Here is a 19,025-nt window from a genome sequence, read left to right on the forward strand (position 1 = left end):
TATTAGGTTATCGAAAAAATGCAATTTGATGTGTGATATGCGGCATGGGGACAATATGTCGAAAGCCATAACGTCAAATGTCAGAACGACGAAAAATACGTCGAAAATGAGTAATCTAAGCAAATAGTGTGTTCTTTATTCTTTTGAAGGAAACCCATTCTTTCACTTTTCAATGTTTTGTCATCAACCGTCTTAGCACAGACAAACAGACGTAACTCTTTGAGGAAATTCATCGAAAACTTTTGCCCGGTGTCATTTTCATGAGCACACTGCCACCGCGCGAGACACTGTCGGCCATAATGGAGTTCGATTTGGAGTTCGTCTAACACGCACACTACTATTACACAAATCGCTTGTAATTTTCGTTTGCATCATTCAGCATCGTACACATTGGCAAACGTCAAAGCGATCGAACACTAGAGCCTCTGATGGAAGGATCGCGTAAATCAAATGAAATTTGAATTGATCGTTAAATGCATATGTCAAGCCGTTTTGAAAAGTGTTACGTCTGTTTGTCTGTGCTATTTCTTTGAAAATGTACTATGATTTGGTCTATTTTTTAGAAAACTTGTTTCTCTCGAAACGATTGGTCTACAGGTACATTACTACTCTTTTCTTGCATTATACTGTATTTCAACTGCTTGTAACAAACACTCTTATTGCGGTTTGAGCTATAATTTTCCTGCTCTTCACCAAAATATTCAATAAAACTAATCACCGTCAAATTTATATGAATCCTGGCGGTAGATCTTACTCCGCAACCTAGGGGCAAGACACTGTGAAATCCGGAGCAACTCTGAGCAATCCTGAGTAACTCTTTTTGTTCGAATCCATTCAGAAACGTCTCCACGAAGCGAGAAATCAGGCAAGACTGCTCGATTTTTCACCGGTATCAGGCAATACTTCGGGAAAACCAGAGTGATCCTGAGCTATCCAGAGGAATTCTGAGCAACATTTCGATGACAGAGTTACTCTCGTTGTATCTGTCTTGCCCCTAGTCCGCAACGCACCATTCCAAGGTGATTTACCCACGGTACGGGAAATTTGACTTCAAATATAAGTTGTCTTTGAACAAGTTTCTTCATATTTTTTGAACGTTTTTTTTATAAAAGTGCGAAATTAAGGTGGTCCAAATGGTTCTCAAGATCACAATGTCAACTTTTTATTGTTTCCATATTGAGCACTTAATTTAAAGCAACTTTGACAAACAAACCATGATATCTCTTATAGTTTCAGAGATATTATTTTTGAAAGAAATAAATTAGGGTGACACCTGAATAAATGGGATTATTTGATTACTTTGTATACATTGATTTCTCGCAAAAACATAACTCCAAACAGTTTTAATATGTAACCTTTTTTTAATACAGCAAAGTTCTATATCCTCAATTAAAAAGGTTGTTCATGGTTTTCTTCTAAAAATGGTTTATTTTTGACACTAAATATCTCAGAGTGGCGCAAGCCGATTTTAAATATTTAAGTCTTGTTCAAAAGATCTTATTATCAGCTCTTCATGGTGAAAAAACAAAATAAGAGATACTCGCTGGTTAGTGGGCTGGCATCAGGCACTTCTTCTGTTCAGTTCCGAACGTTTAACCCCATTATTTTTGTTGTTTTTTGACCATTTTGTTTTGTTTTGTTCGATCCACTATGTATGTAAATGCCCAAATAGGCATCTTTCCCTTCATTCCCTTTTCCATTTGACCGATTCATTGTAATTTGTCATGTAAAATAATGTGTTCACCAATACCTTTCCCCAATTAGTGTTAAGAAAAGTTCTGGAAGCTTCTCCCGTTCTCCAGACCATCAATGTTTTGTTGGTTTTGTTTTGCCTTTTCATTCGGATGAAAAGGGGAGGAGCCTATGTTGCACCAATCACTCACGTACACTGCTAAGTTTTCTAGTATATAAGTAACTCATGTAGCTTGAAGCGTATCAGTTTTATTATAATCGTCGAGGAATAAACATCGTCTAGAAAGTGAAGCAATCCGGAGTTTTCGTTGCTGGAGCACCAACAAGGCTCCATGATCAGAGCTTTCCGGTACCGTAATCCGGAATAACATTGATCAGAATTCTCGATTTTTCTTGAATAATTTCCTTGTTAAAGCAAAACCCGGATAAAAACTAACCATAGGATGTTTGGTGAAAACGATTCCTGCACCATACAGTGCACCAGCTACAATAATGTATATTGTAATGAAATGGTTCACTAAAAGCTTCGCACATTGTAGCTACTATACATTTACATTCGATTTTTAAGTAACAATATTTTATACTGTTTTTCTTACGTTTGAATCATTCACTTTTCTGAAACATTATTTTCCCGTGCATTTTAAATTATTTATTCAGTTTTAGATTTTTTCGTGCAAAGGAAAGGAAAGAAAAAGGTGAATAAGTTGAAACATCAATTTAAAGTCAATAAAATGTTTAAATAATTAGTAAACCAGATGTCTTAAAAACTGCAGATACGAGAGATATGGCGGGCTAGGTATGTACATTGCGATGAGAGGAATACGATTGACGAACTTTATCTTTGACGTAGAGCCATCTTTAACATATGGACTGGACTGAATACTGAAAAAAATTCTAAGGTTCGTCTGTGGTTTCGCTTTTTAACCTAACTTATACTTGAATCGTACTTGACAGTTTTCTCATGAGTTGTTATGTATTTCCCCGTGTATTTCAAACTTTAGTCAAACTGGAGCCTCAATATTGCAATAACGGTTAAGCACGCTGTAATGATACTTACCCAAGTAACCATGACGCTGCATATAGAGCATTAATTTCGCTTTATAGTGTATTATATGACATGCGATGTAAAGTTGTTTTGTCATATAGGTACCATTAAAGTAGGTTTAAAGTCGAAAGTGGCGCTACTATTGTTGATTTAAAGCAAGCTTTACTGTGGTGATTGCTAAAGCATATAAAATGCTTGTACCATATAGCTAATGCAATGAAATAGTATGGGATGTATACTTAAGGCATCATGTCAACAAAAGAAAAAAAGTATTTTTTCATTTATCTGTCTATTTTTATCTTTTCATACCTGTTCCGATACTCTCACTCTGATGTTTTTTATTCTAATTCGGGAATTGAACCTAGACTACTGAAACTGGACTGCGAAGAAACTCGGACTCGCTAACGCTGTGCTACGACTACCATGCATTTTGCACCCGGAAAAATGTGCAACATAAAGTAGCGTATACTCAGCTCGTGCTTTATTGATTTGTGTTTTCAGCAGCTCTAAAAAGTTGTGCTAGGGTTTGAATGCCATCAGTTATCTTACTCTACAAAATTCATTCGAAAAAGGCGATTGCAGAACCAATTGATTCCACAAACGAAGATAATATAAATAGGGGAAATTACCTATTCTCGGCCGTTTTGTTCTCTTCGTCTTAGGGGGTTTTCTAAAACCTATTGAACTCAGACTTGATCTCAAATCCTTCCCAACTAAGCTGTATTATATGGCCAAGTTTCAGGCAATTTGGCTGACAAAAACCCCCCATGACGAAGAGAACAAACCTGCCGATAATACCCATTGTCACCCTATATAAAGTAGTCTGTGTTGATTTAGCTCTTATCGTTTTCATACGTGCTCACTTCTACCATTTATTTTATGAAATCGGGGCACTATATGTTAAATAAGGAAACCAATACCTCAACCCCACATAATTTTTGTTCCCTCAGCATCTGATTGTCTTTATGTCCCAACCAGAATAAAAAAAAAAACATACACAATATAAATTTTCAGCAACATCTGAGCATGATAATCCAAGTTCTACGCAGCAATCCATGAAAATTTGGGTTTGTTTTTCTTTTCTTTTAAATGGTTGTGTTAAAAACAAAGGTTGAACCGATTTTTTTTCGAACTGATGTTTTTTCTGTTTACAACTACGAAAGCATTAGTAAAGGCATGTATAAAGTATGCATTATTGATTGCCATAAAGCTTTTAACATGGTAATGCAATGAAGCATTAAACAACGCCCCTATAGAACTATACCGAACTGTCAAAATCTCATAATGCTTCAATGCTTTCATAATGTACATTTAACGCTTTATTATTTGACAGGTGTAGAATAAAAGTTATCTCGCATTAGCTAAACTATAATACGATTGAATTAATGTTATGATATAATGCTTGTGGTTACTTGGGTATGTACCTCGTCACCCACTTCTTGCAACTACAGCTTCTCCTCTTCTTGGCGTAACGTCCTCACTGGGACAAAGCCTGCTTCTCAGCTTAGTGTTCTATGAGCACTTCCACAGTTATTAACTGAGAGCTTCCTCTGCCAATGACCATTTTGCATGTGTATATCGTGTGGCAGGCACGAAGATACTCTATGCCCAAGGAAGTCAAGGAAATTTCCTTTACGAAAAGATGCTGGACCGACCGGGAATCGAACCCGTCACCCTCAGCATGGTCATGCTGAATACCCGTGCGTTTACCGCCTCGGCTATATGGGCCCGCTTGCAACTACATTAGTGGTCTAATAATACTTAGCGCGATCGGCATAGTTCCATCATGCCGCTCAAAGTGTTGCCACAAATAATGCTTAGTTTGCGAAACCCGGTTATCTGGCTAGTGGAGCATGGGAGCCTAAGCTTCAACTGTTAATGCAATCAGAGACTACTCAGACCTCGACTCAGACTTAGACGTGGGCGATCCAATATATGAAGGGTTATCCAAAACGCTCTGGAGAATTCCCAAAGCGCTTTCTCATAATGCTAGTAAGCCTAAGATGTGCTAAGATGCCATTAACAGGAGGAAAATGACAAGATAATATATATGGTTTATGTAATGTAAACCAATACAATATAACAAAAGAGAACCATGCCAAAACCATTTAATTAAATGTATAACCAGTAGTGAAACTACAATTAAAAACAATATATTTACGGTACATTTTATTGTTTGAAACCATATGTGTACCATACAATGTACGGTTTATTAAAACCCACGTATCAATATTTATTACAATTCATTTACAATATAATGTATGGTTTTGCAAAAAAAAATATATGGAGAAAAATATTGTTTTATATTGTTACGATACTTAACCACCCGTATAGTATATTGTAAAAATCTTATTTACAATTTACTGTATGGTGTCTACATTACATTTTATTGTTTTTGTATTTTTTATTTTTACAGTGATGTCTATTGTAAAAATATGGGTTTAAATTGTACTGTTACAATACAACGTTCGGTTTTTCTACTGTATTTTTTATTCGGGAAGTTACATGTTTTATATTTGTAAAACAAGTACTGGTCCTCTGAGTATGTGTTAAGGACAAACGTCTTAAAATCCCGTTTAAACAGTACATCATAACTTCAGACGCACAAATCTCAAGAAGCAAGCTTTAAACAACAGTGCATTTTATTATTTTGTTCTTGCTCACTTGTAATAAGCTTAAAATGAGAAGCTCAGGTGCGCTGGTTTTGTTTACGAAGAGATTTGTGCTTTCAAATTTCGTGAGTGGGTGCCAAACTCGGCCATTGTGGCGGCCATTTTGGGATTCTAACAAGTCTGTCCTTAAGCTACTCGAAGAAGTATTGCGAAACTTTAAATCATGATAAAATAAGCTTTATAATCTAATTTTTGATTTTTTAGATTTGGGGTAACATTGAACATGTCAGTAATCAATGTTAGTTTGAGTTGAAAATATCCTTACATACTCAATTTAGGGTCTCTGATTTCAAATATGTTGTCCAAATTCTTACATGTGTTGTACTTTTTGAGTTATTGTAGGATTAAAATCCTCCAAGCCGTAAATAACGCCTAAAGGTAGGAAATTGTTTAAGGAATTGATAGCCTATTTTGAATAAATCGTGCATTTTACTGAAAAAGTGTACTTTCATAAAGGTTTCGTTTATTAAATCCAGCTCTAGGATATCATATTGAAGTTTTACAGTGATTTCTAACCTAATATTGTATCTAGTATTCATACCAAGCATGAATGTTTGAGAATGTATCTCATTGCATTACGAAACACAGTTAAGAAAAAATCGATTAATTTCAATGTTTATGAAATCAAATTTTCATGAACTCCATGTCGTTTAGTAGCTAAATAACAGCAGATTATGAAATACCATTCGTGAGCAGAAACTGATTCAATTAAAAATGTTTGTTTGGACATTTCAAGAGGTCAGTGAAGCCGATCAATGATACCCCGTTTTACGGTAACCTGTTGTGGATACCGGACCGACTTGCACACGGGTTCAACTGGACTTTCCTGGCCTGTTGGTGCTAGCCAGTGGCAAAATTTCGGCTGCCCTTCTTTGGTTCCGTTCTCTGTCCGGATCTATTCACATTGTGCACCACACATTTTCATTTTTCCAAAAACGCTACATTGCTTCCTCAACGTCGGCTAGCGATGCGATGAGCGAATGGTGCAGCTCGTTGGCGATGGAATGTTCATTGAAGACTCCAGCTACCACCCATCCTAGGAAGGTTTCGCGCAGCTCGAGGAAGTCTTCGTCGAGTTTGATGTGGCCAGGTTGTAGCAACGGCAGGAAAAGCTCAGCTCCGAGAAGCATATCGATTTTCTCCGGCTCTGGATCTGCTAGTTGAAAGCCGAAGGGGATGTTCCAGGATGAAACCTCGATTCTGTGACGTTGATCGTTATCAAGCACTGGACCTGCGCATGATATCCTAGACCGGAACCTTACTTCAGCTTTGTCGAGGACGATGGTCTTGACGTCGTTGATACCTCGCATTGGCACGTTGTTCTCTCGCAAAATCAGCTGTGATAAAGTTCACTTGGATGGTTGTTCCTATCCACCGCGTTGACAACAGCTGTTTTTAGCAGGAACACGGTCTTCGAAGAGTTGCGGGGTCTCTCTAGTCGAGGTCGAATCGGATATCTTGTTCTGGTCAATGGGAGGGCGGTTTTCCTGAGCTGGGACGGACATACTTCACTTGGTTTCAGCTATTGTTTCAGTTGTTATGGAGCTGCGTATGATGTCGCTTCTGACATTTCTGGCATGTCTTGGGCGAGGGACAATCTGTAGCGTTGGGCCCCTTGCGAAGACAATCGAAGCAGACGCCGGATGTCTCGAATCTTTTTCTCGATCGGCAGGCAGCTGTGTACCCTGACAGAAATCATACTTGTCTTTCCTCTGCGATTCGGTCGCAGCGGCATGAACCTTCACACCGACTGCCTTCGATAATGCTTGGCCTTTCGAACTCGGTTTCGGCAGTGGCTGAGAGGTGGAGTTTTGGAATGCCATTTCACAATTCTCCAGCATCTGGCACCTTGTCTGAAGAAACGAAGTGGTCTGCTCATACGTTGGCCACTCACATTTCTTCTGCGTAGCCTCCCATATTATCCTCGTTGCTTGATCCATCGAAGACGACAAGATGTGGACCAGGTAGAGGTCGGATACACTCGTCGTGGAGTCGTCGAAGCTCTTCACAGGATCCTGAGGTCATTTTCGAGATGTTGAATAGGCCACAGATTTGCGTCTCGACGACGATCCTCTTGTTCTCGTATCGTTCGGAGAGGATAGTCCATGCTTGCTGGTAGTTCCATTCGCTCATTACCTTGACATCAAGAACTCCAGCCGCTTCACCGACAAGCGTTTTATCAAGGTGATAAAGCTTAATGACATCGGAATCTCCCGAGTCAACCATTAGGTCCTGGAATATGGGCTTAAACTTTGGCCAGCTGGGGCGTACGATCCATCGAAAGTAGGGATCGGTACCTTCAATGGCTATTACTTCAGGATCACCTGTGGTTGTGGAGTTTGAGCCTTGGTGATGTTCGTCTCGTGTGCTAACATGAACTCCTCGATGACTGTCGGAAAGGTTCATCCGGGATATCAGCTTCTTATGAATAGCACCCAATTCGGCGTACGCGTCATTCACCTTCTTCAGGAATGTCTTGAGTTGCGGGAGGCTCACTTCATGCTTTGCAGTGACAAGTGTCCTTTGCCCTCGTGTTCGCTTAAGGCTTACCTGATCACGCTGGCGGGACAGCGACGATACTTCCTTTAGCATATCTGCGTCGGCTTTGATTTCCCAGCTGCTTGCGTTGTCTATAATTTGCTGCTTCTGCTTTGCGGCTGCAGCTGCAGCCTTGGTAGCTAATCTGGTCATCAGCGTTTGGCCATGCGACATGCCAAAACTCGCTGCGAATTCGTTTCGGGTTGTTGACACATATCCGGGGCTAACTCCGCCGGATCGGGCTAGACTGTATCACGCGTCGGGAATTTCGGATTGCGTTGACAGAGTAACTTTGTGTAGTATTTTGTAGAAGTTCAACAACCCCACGGCCAAATCCCACCACATCCTAGCCAAACTCCGCAACTCGCAGAAGGTCCTCGTAACATATCAGTAGTGGGTAATGGGTCTTAGGAAGAAAAGAGTCAAGGACTTTCCAGAACGTTTCAAAGGAATTTCAGATGTGTTCCAGGGTGTCTCAGGGAGTTTCAGAAGGTATCAGGGACGTTCAAGGGGTTTCAGAGAGGTTCCAAGGGTGTTTCGGGTGCGCTCTAGGGGGTTTAAGAGGCGTTCCGGGGAGTTTTAAGGGGTATTAAGGGGGTTCCGGGTGTGAGCCAAGGTGTTCCAGAGTGTTTCAAGAGGTCAATAAATTTCAAGGCTTTCCATGGGGTTCTATGGATTCTATGTTTCAAGAGGTTTCAGGGGTGTACCGGGGTTCTATGGGGTGTCAGGGACGTTTCAGCATAACACAAAAGTAACAGTGATCTTCATAGCGCAAAAGTAGAAGTGATGGATCGATAAAGCATCAAACAAAAAATGTCTTACAGCGAGCTACTCAATTTGTTTTTTTTTTTTTAACATTTTCCTAATCGTGTAATTACTAATTCTGCGTAAAATGTTTGAGAAACATTCCGGAATTTTCTTTTGGAAGGTTGTAGAACCGTGGGCTGAATAATATGAATAAACCTGAAGATAAGTTTACATTTACATTAGTAAAGTACTTCAACATACGAGAGACCGAAATCGACATTAGAGTTAATTGAACATACTCTTGTCCCCAAAAAGGATATTTAGGTAGTAACCCAAACAGATGGCAGGATAGCTGTTTTGACGGCAAAAAATGAACGTTAGTGTGAATCCAATAGATATGACCATCAAAATCGACATTAGGACTCAAGGAGAGCGCAGAGTTGATGTACACGTTCTGTAGTCCCATGTACGGGAGCCACATTGCAAGCAAGCTCCCAGGAGCACAGTACATTTGGAGACTGAAAGTTGTGCGCCTCATTTTTCTCAAGATGTGTCTCATGAGCTTCGTCTCATGCGCTGATTAAATTAGAAAACTTCATGACAAAAACTTCCTAAACGAACGAGAATTGAAACCTTAACCTTTGCATTGAGAGTTCCTAGTCGTATCGCATAGACCAACCACACACTTGTGTTGTGTACGGAAAAAAGTTGTTGAGGTTCTTCGTTACCAAGAAGTTGTTTTTCACCTTAGATACCAACAGCTCACGCAGCGCATGAGACGAGCTCCCCGGGAGCTATGGTCCACTGCACGAATATATTCTGGCCTGCTTACTCTCACACGAAATTTGACGTTTGAGCGGTGTCGGCACCTCTCAAACGTCAAACTTTCTGTGAGAGTAAGCAGGCCAGCGTAAGCTCGTGCACTGGACCATGTGCCTAGCTCGCACCTACCAGATTTTCGTGAGCCTCCTAGCAGCGCAGCACACTGCGATTTTGAAGAGCTGGGAGACAAGTTGGTGTGAGGCTCGCTGTCACATTTATGTACACATGAGCAATGGGAAACTCTGGGAGAGCGAGACATTTGGCATGACGCCATTTTTCATAACGGTCGTTTGGCATTAGATGCACCATTTATTTTTGTGCAATATGTCCATAGTTCCAAATGTACTTTATGCCAAATAACGTTATGTCAAATGACTTTATGACAAACGAGACCCTGTTTTAAGTACATTCACAAGGGTAAAACGAACATTGGGGAGGTCGTATCCAATTATTATGACAGTTCTCTTCGAAGGTATGCTAGATCGCCATTTTTTGCACCCATACATAGAAAAAGGTTATGGAATCCCATTTAATACACATGCAATGGAAGATACCTAAGAGAACTGTCATCATACTTGGAGATCCTGCAACAAAATTTCTCATGTTGACAAATACCTATTTCACTGGCAAACAGACGTACCACTTGAAGCAAATTGCCACCAAGCTGTGTTTGGCAAACCGCTGAATAGGTGACGGTCCTTCAAGATCCTTGGAGAGGATCCTCCGCGATTCTTGGATAGGATCCTCCAGGAATTCCTGGAGAGAATCAAACGTCAAAGAGGAGTGAAAGCGATGTGAGCGCCATGAGCGAGCGATTTTTCAACTACAGAAAATTTGAACTAACTGTTAAAAAGGGGAACGATGAGGAGTTAGTTGTGAGACGTCATTTTTGTTTCTGTGCTATTTCTTCTCGAGACAAATGTGGAGATACAGAGGATTGGGTGTGTCGTATTGAACGCTTAACCATAGGAATTGTGTCATCATTTACAAACAAACTACATCTTGATTTTGAGCGATTAAATGCCTTTGTTTCACACACGTTGTTTCCTCTCTCTCTATACATATTTATTCAACTGACTGTTTTCTTCTCTCCTCTAACTCATTTCCACCGCAAAAAATATATAATAGTATTCTCATTACGCTATGTGTGCTTGCGCGCTGTTTCTATTCGCTATGTACAACCGTGCGTTTGTGTGTGTGTTAGTGTTAGTGTATGTGAGTGTTTGTTCCTTAATAGCTTTAAAAATGCAATCGCTATCTTTCTGTGGGTTTTAACTTGTCAGGAGTTTATAAGTCTATGTTTTTTTTTTGTTTTCTAAATTTTGTTTCTTTCTGTAATCAGTGGGAAGGAAGAAAATGCACCATTCTACTCGTAGTGTTTCTTTTTCACCGGATCACGCCCACACGTTTCTTCTACTTTTAAATATGTTCTACTGTACTCAGTTTCGTTTTCCACTTCGGCGTTTTTTGTTCAGTGTAATATCATTATCGCACACATACTGTTACATCGGCTCGTCCGTCATTACTTCCACTACTCTCAGAATTCACGGGGTTTTTTGCTTCTGCTTTCTCGCTCATTGCGTTAATAATTGAAGTTTCGTTATGGCATGTTTTCTCCCAAAATTGATTTCATCTAAGGAAGCATCATCGTCTATGAATAACTGTTCGTTACTCACAGTTCTATCGTACATTTGTTATCATTTATTCACGTTTTCGAGTTAAGTTTGGGGTTAGTTTTTGGCATTGATCCAACAACGGAAAACAATCGAGGAAGAACAAACAAAATAAAAAAAAAACAACAGGAGTTTTAAGCTTAACACTAATATGTTTCAGTTTTCAGTCAGGGTATTGTAATATCATTTCACTTAACTTAGCCTAAAGTTTTAAATAATAGGATAAATTTATGTTTTAGCTTTTTGTTTTCAAGATCAAGAGTATAGAACGTAGACAAATTTGGATTTGAAAAGTACGTAGTAGTAAAAACACTGGGAATAAGTAGGATAATCAGATAGCAACCTCATATAATTATGTTTCAAACAACTATTTGTATATCATGTAAGCGCGGGGGTATTCAGCAAGACCAAACTGTTACAAGCAATGTCAGAAACAAGATGACGCCAATTAGGTACGGGTGAACTTTGCTTTTAGAAGCATAAAATAGCATAAAACGAGCTCACCAATTTATACCAGCGGTTACGTTGTATACTTAGTACACGCTATGCTCTGGAAAAACGAAATAATAGACATACCAGTTCTTTTAATAGCTGAACTTGGATGTGGGTTACGTTTATATGTATTCATTCAGCCTTCGCTAAGAATATCAAAAGGTGTTCTATGTTCTGAATTGATCTAGGTATTCCAAACTGTCTTATAGTAAAGTCCTTCAAATCTACAAGAATAATTTTATGTATTTTCGCCACAAATAATAGCATTGCATAACCTACTGGGGTCCGTGAAGCTCTTGACATCTATAATGACGTTTATAGACACTATAGAGGTATTCCAGGTCAGCCAAACTACCCTGGAGTTCAGAACTTAAGGTTCATACTCGTAACAGTAGCCATATCTGTTATATTGAGTAACGTTGCATGATCAACCGCAGTTACTGGAGCAATCTGAAATCTACTAGCTTATTACAAACATTCAGAGTCGTCCAAACTGTTCTATAATTAAGGCCTTCAAATCTACGACAATTTGCACCATAAATAATAGTATTGTATAATCTGCTCGGATTCGCGAAGCTCTTGAAATCTCAAATGTCATTTAGATACACTACAGGGATATTTTCCAGGTCAGCCAAACTACCATAGAGTTCAGGACTTCGTAACAACAGCCATATCTGCTATACTGACTAACGTTGCATATTTATCCGTGGTCACTGGACCAATCTGAAGTCTACAAGCTTATTATAAACCTTGGGGACATTCAGAGTCGTCCAAACTGTTCTATAATCAAGTCCTTCAAATCTACACGAATAACATTATGTGTTTTCTTCATAAATAGTAGTATTGCATAATCTGCTGGGATCCGCGAAGCTCATGGAATCTCAAATGTCATTTAAAGACACTACAGGGATATTGCAGGTCAGCCAAACAACCTTGGAGCTCAGGACTTCAGGTCTACACTCATAACAACAGTCATATCTGTTATAATGAATAACGTTGAATATTCATCCGTGGTTACTGGACCAATATGAAGTCTACTTCATTATTATAAACCTTTGGGACATTCAGGTTCGTCCAAACTGTTCTATAATATAGCCCTTCAAATCTACAAGGAAAACTTTATGTGTTTTCACCATAAATAATAGCATAGCATAACCAGCTGAGATCCGTTAAGCTCTTGAAATCTCAAATGTCATTTAGAGACACTATGGGAATGTTCCAGGTCAGCCAAACTATCTTTGAGTTCAGAACTTCAGGTCTACACTAGTAACATTAGCTGTATCTGGCATACTGAGTAACGTGAATTCATGATCAATCGCGGTGACTGGACCAATCTGAACTGTACTTTATATTATTGTGAACTTTTGGGACATTGCAGGTCGTCCAAACTATCCTGAAGTTTGGCTCTTGATAGTAACAGTAGTTATTCTCACAATGAACTTTGCACTGTAATCTGTAACCCCCTGGCATATCATGAGTCATATCAAAATTGCTTTGAGATATTCCAGATCAACAACACTACTCCGGAGACTATAGCCGTAGACTTTAGGAACTAAACTCAAGAACAGTCTGGATGACCTAGAATATCTCGACTGATCTGATATTGTCTTTTAAAATTTCAGAAGACTCACTGGACATGATAGATTACATATCGTAGCTTTGTATAATAAAAGAAGCTACCGTTATACTTGTAGACTTTAGGATCGAAACTCAAGAACAGTTTGAATGACCTAATACTGCCTGTTGAATTTTCAGAAGACTCACTGGACATAATAGATTACAAATCGTAGCTTTGTATAATAAAAGAAGTTACCGTTACACCCGTAGACTTTAGGATCTAAACTCAAGAACAGTCTGGATGACGTAGGATATCTCGACTGATCTGATACTGTCTATTAACCTTTCAGAAGACTTACTGGACATAATAGATTACAAATCGTAGCTTTGTGTAATAAAAGAAGTTATCGTTACATCCGTAGACTTTAGGATCGAAACTCAAGCACAGTTTGAATGACCTAGGATATCCCGACTGACCTGATACTGTCTATTAACCTTTCAGAAGACTTACTGGATATGATAGATTACAAATCGTAGCTTTGTATAATAAAAGAATTTCCCGTACACCCATAGACTTGAGGATCTAAACTCAAGAACAGTTTGGATGACCTAGGATATCTCGTCTGATCTAATATTGTCTATTAAGCTGTCAGAAGACTTACTGGACATAATAGATTACAAATTGTAGCTTTATATAATAAAAGAAGTTATCGTTACACCCGTAGACTAAGGATCTAAACTCAAGAACAGTTAGGATGATCTAGGATATCCCGACTAATCTGATATTGTCTATTAACCTTTCAGAAGACTTACTGGACATAATAGATTACAAATCGTAGCTTTGTGTAATAAAAGAAGTTATCATTACATCCGTAGACTTTAGGATCGAAACTCAAGCACAGTTTGAATGACCTAGGATATCCCGACTGACCTGATACTGTCTATTAACCTTTCAGAAGACTTACTGGATATGATAGATTACAAATCGTAGCTTTGTATAATAAAAGAATTTCCCGTACACCCATAGACTTGAGGATCTAAACTCAAGAACAGTTTGGATGACCTAGGATATCTCGTCTGATCTAATATTGTCTATTAAGCTGTCAGAAGACTTACTGGACATGATAGATTACAAATCGTAGCTTTGTATAATGAAAAAAGTTACCGTTACACCCATAGACTTGAGGATCTAAACTCAAGAACAGTCCGGATGACCTAGGATATCCCGGCTGATCTGATATTGTCTATTAACCTTTCAGAAGACTTAATGGACATGATAGATTACAAATCGTAGCTTTGTATAATGAAAGAAGTTACCATTACACCCATAGACTTAAGGATCTAAACTCAAGAACAGTTTGGATGACCTTGGATATCTCGTCTGATCTAATATTGTCTTTGAATCTTTCAGAAGACTTACCGGACACGATAGATTACAAATCGGAGCTTTGTATAATGAAATAAGTTATCGTTACCCCCATATACTTAAGGATCTAAACTCAAGAACAGTTTGGATGACCTATGGGCGTTCTTTCAAGATTTGTTGGCATTTCAATGAGATAACGGAAAATTCAGGGGCATTTCAATAGTTTAAGAAGTCTTGTACCGACTTTTCGAACCCTCTAAGCAGAATGTCCTCTTCGAATGAGTGTAATGACATTTGGACCTTTTAATTCCGCCCTATTTTGCTTATCCTTTGACAGATACGCGTATTTCGACAACCTCGTGTAATCTTCCTCAGTGTCAGTCATCCACTAAGTAAGGGGGTTCCAAGGGGCTTCAAGGTCAATTTAAGGGACTTCAGCTTTTAAAGGGCGGTGCAAGGGCTTTGAGGGGCGTTTCAAGGTATTTCAGAATCATTTCAGGGTGTTTCTGAAATATTATAAGGGTCCAAGAGGTTTTGGAGGGCGTTTGATAGCATTCAGGGGCGTTTCAAGGGGTTTATGGACTCTATTACAGGCGTCCAAAGGGGTTCCAGAGACATTTTAAATTGATTATGATGAATTCAGGGGCATTTCAACGGGTTTACGGAGGTTTCAGGAGCGTTTCGAGGCATGTTTGGTCAGGCTCGTATTAGGCGGTTTCAAGAACACTTAAATAAAAGGTTATTTCAGGGGAGTTTCAAAAGATATCTTCTGAAACTACCTGAAATGCAGCCAAGGTCCCCCTGAAACCCCCTCGTACCCCATGTAACGCACCTGGGACGGTCCAAAACCCCCGAAAACTCCTCCGTAACGCTACCATAACGCTTCTGAATTCCACCAAAAATATTCTGAAACTTCTGCATCTGAAATCCCCCTCAAACCCCCTCGGACCCCATGTAACGCACCTGAGAGGGTCCGAATCCCCTGAAAACGCCTGCGTAACGCACCTGAATCCTGCCGAAAACGCTTTGAAACTTGCTGAAGTGCCTCCAAAATCCGCCTTAAACCCCCTCGGACCCCATGTAACGTACTTGAGAGGCTCCGAAACCCCCGAAAACTCATCCGTAACGCTTCTGTTACGCCTCTGAATTCCGCCGAAAATGCTCTGGAACTTCCTGAACTGCCTCTAAAATCCCCCTAACCCCTTCGGACTCCATGTAACGCATCTGAGAGGCTTCGAATCCGCCAGAAACTCCTCCGTAACGCTTCTGAATCTCATCAAAAATGCTCTTAAGCTTCCTCAAATGCTTCCAAAACCCCCCTTAAACCGGGGGTCGGGTTCGATTCCCGATTGGTCTAGGATTTTGCCTTTCTCGCACACTAAGTGTACTGGAAAGGCTATATGTTCACTCGAAACGAACGAATTTTCGGAAAAAGGCTCGGAGGATCAAGTCGCATATACCAATCGACTCATTTCGATGATTTGAGATGATTTGAGATGATGTGTGTATGTGTGTATGTATGTATGTATGTCTGTGCGCAAAATAATTTCACTCACTTTTAAGGCACTTTCCATTAGCCGATTTTTCGGATTATAGCTCGAGTCGAACCGGAATTTTACCGCATTATTTGCTATTGAAAATTGTCCGGATCGGTCAAGGCGTTCCGGAGTTATGGCCATTTCAGTATCCGTACCAGGACTGGTTGAACTGGCCGTATATAAAACGTAACCAAGCCCCTCCATCATGCGTTACATCAAACTCCTCCGCAACGCTTCTGTAATGCCTCTGAATCCCGCCGAAAATGCTCTGAAACTTCCTCCAAAATCTTAGACCTCTACGGACCCCATGTAACGCACTTGAGGGGCTCCGAATCCGCCAGAAACTCCTTCGTAACGCTTCTGAATCCCGTCAAAAATGCTCTGAAACTTTCTCAAATGCTTCCAAAACCCCCCTTTAACCCCCATTCATCATTCCTGTAACCATGAGAAGGACTAATCACTTCACTGGTTAGGTTATGCTGAGGATGTCGGGGGTTCGATTCTCGGTTGGTCCAGGTTTTGCCTTTCTCGCACACTAAGTGTACTGGAAAGGCTATATGTTCACTCAAAAAACGATTTTTCGAAAAAAGGCTCGGAAGATCAAGTCGCATATACCAATCGACTCTGTTCGATGATTTGAGATGATGTCGGTATGTATGTATGTATGTCTGTGCGCAAAATAAGTTCACTCACTTTTAAGGCCCTTTCCATTGGCCAATTTTTCGGATTATAGTTCGAATCGAATCGGAATTTTACCGCATTGTTCTTCATAGAAAATGGTCCGGATCGGTCAAGGCGTTCCGAAGTTATGGCCATTTCAGTGATCCGGGCCAGCATTGGTAGAACTGGCCGAATAAAAAACTGAACCAAGCCGCCCCATCATGCGACACATCAAACTGCGGTGATTTTTGAAACCTTAAGGGCGGACGGGACGGTCGAGGAAATATCCGCCATTGCTCTGTGGCTACTAAGATGGTAATCTCAGATTCTACTTCATATTTTGCAACAAAAACCTATCATTGTGTATGCTCACTTGCAGTGCATATGCTGATTGGTTTTCAACATCTTCAGTGCAATAGAACTCGAGATTATCATCTTCAAAATCGCGAGGCAAATTGTTAGAAAGAGAGGCAAGATAGGAAAAATAACACGGCGTCCCGTTTCACCTTAAGCATGGTTGACGAATTTTGTGCGGAAATCAACACTGCAGATCACAGATTCCGTGATGTCGGCCCAAAATTCAAGATAACAACCTAAGATTCAAGATGGTGTTTGTTTAATGGTGTTTTAGGCTCAAAAACCATGCAATATGGGTATATTTGGTATGGGGAAGATGTCCGAAGTTAAAAAATACGACCAAAATATTCAAGATGGCGGTATAAATCCAAGATGGTGGCACCAAATTCAAGATGGCGGCTGTTTAATAGTGTTTTAGGCTCTAAAACCATGCAATATGGGTATATTTGGTATGGGGAAGATGTCCGGAGTCCAAAAATACGACCAAAATATTCAAGATGGCGGTATAAAATCCAAGATGGCGACTCCAAATTTAAGATGGCAGCTTTTGAATGGTGTTTAGGCTCTAAAACCATGAAATATGGGTATATTTGGTATGGGGAAGATGTCTGGAGTCCTAAAATGACGAGCAAAATATCCAAGATGGCGGCTCCCAATTCAAGATGGCGGCTATTTATTGGTGTTTTAGGCTCTAAAACCATGCAATATGGGTATATTTGGTATGGGGAAGATGTCTGGAGTCCTAAAGTGGCAACCAAAATATCCAAGATGGCGGTATAAAATCCAAGATGGCGACTCCAAATTTAAGATGGCAGCTTTTGAATGGTGTTTAGGCTCTAAAACCATGACATATGGGTATATTTGGTATGGGGAAGATGTCTGGAGTCCTAAAATGACGAGCAAAATATCCAAGATGGTGGTCTAAAATCCAAGATGGCGGCTCTAAATTTAAGAAGGCGGCTGTTGAATAGCGTTTTAGGCTCGAAAACCATGCAATATGGGTATATTTGGTATGGGGAAGATGTTTGGAGTCCAAAACTGCCGAACAAAATATCCAAGATGGTGGTCTACAATCCAAGATGGCGGCTCTAAATTCAAGAAAGCGGCTGTTGTATGGTGTTTTAGGCTCTCAAAGCATGCTATATGAGTATATTTGGTGTGGGGAAGATATCCGAAGTCCAAAAATTATAACCAAAATATCCAAGATGGCAGTATTAATTTCAAGATGGCGGCTGTTGAATAGCGCCAACATGGCGCTAAAATGAAGTTTGAAGGATTTTTTTATTTCTCACTCTAGATCGCTATCTGCTTATCCTACTTATGAAGGTTTACATCTAATCTTACTTAGAAAACATTGAACGAAAATCTAAAAAGAAGGCCTATCAAAAAGTTCTTGTAGGTCAAGTACAGTACAGTAGTACACACAACAACGATATGTGACTAATGGGTATTGGGACTAATCTCAGAGTAAAATAAATTCGACGAAACAATCGAAAAGATGACAGAAGATATAAGCCTTACATACTTACACAAAAACAACTCATTTGGTTTACTCTCCGGGAGGGAGGGGGGTCACAACACTTAAATCTGCGCGGTTAACCTGGGCTGAACTGAGCAGTTGGTTAGGTTAGGAGTTGTTCCGGACTCTTTTTTCTTACTTTCTCTGATCTGTATTTTGGCTTCGGTGAGGTGGCGTCCCGTGTTGTGTTTAACTGTCGCTACTCAGCTGTCGCTGTTCAGCAGTACGATCCGATGTAGCTAACGGAGGGCGTTTTGGCGTACTGCTCCGGAAGCGAAATCGGCTTCCAGTACCACCAGTTGTAGATCACTGTAAAAACAAAAATCGTCACTGAAATGCTTTCATGA

General features: G+C 39.9%; 2 protein-coding genes across 3 annotated transcripts in view; both read right to left on the bottom strand.

Moving 5' to 3' along the window:
- Window positions 1–19,025, bottom strand: part of LOC109408938 (uncharacterized) — a 463,030-nt gene that overhangs the window by 433,085 nt on the left and 10,920 nt on the right. The window contains exon 3 of one of the 2 annotated variants that reach the window (XR_009995957.1): window positions 17,058–18,987. Coding sequence is in view for 1 of the 2 variants with exons in the window: in XM_062844156.1 (XP_062700140.1) it covers window positions 18,896–18,987 (92 nt within the window). In the remaining variant the exon portion in view is untranslated. Of the gene's footprint in view, window positions 1–10,522; window positions 18,988–19,025 lie in introns of those variants that run through there. The other variant, XM_062844156.1, reaches the window with a different exon arrangement.
- Window positions 7,300–8,121, bottom strand: LOC134288102 (uncharacterized). The gene has a single exon (XM_062851836.1). It carries the CDS (start codon window positions 8,119–8,121, stop codon window positions 7,300–7,302), a length of 822 nt encoding a protein of 273 aa, XP_062707820.1.

The sequence above is a fragment of the Aedes albopictus genome, chromosome 1 (genome assembly GCF_035046485.1).
Source record: "Aedes albopictus strain Foshan chromosome 1, AalbF5, whole genome shotgun sequence".
Classification (NCBI taxonomy): Eukaryota; Metazoa; Arthropoda; class Insecta; order Diptera; family Culicidae; genus Aedes; species Aedes albopictus.

What these genes read in the sequence shown, in the direction of transcription:
- LOC134288102 (XM_062851836.1), bottom strand. Translation starts at nt 8,121, where the DNA reads ATGTCGCATGGCCAAACGCTGATGACCAGATTAGCTACCAAGGCTGCA.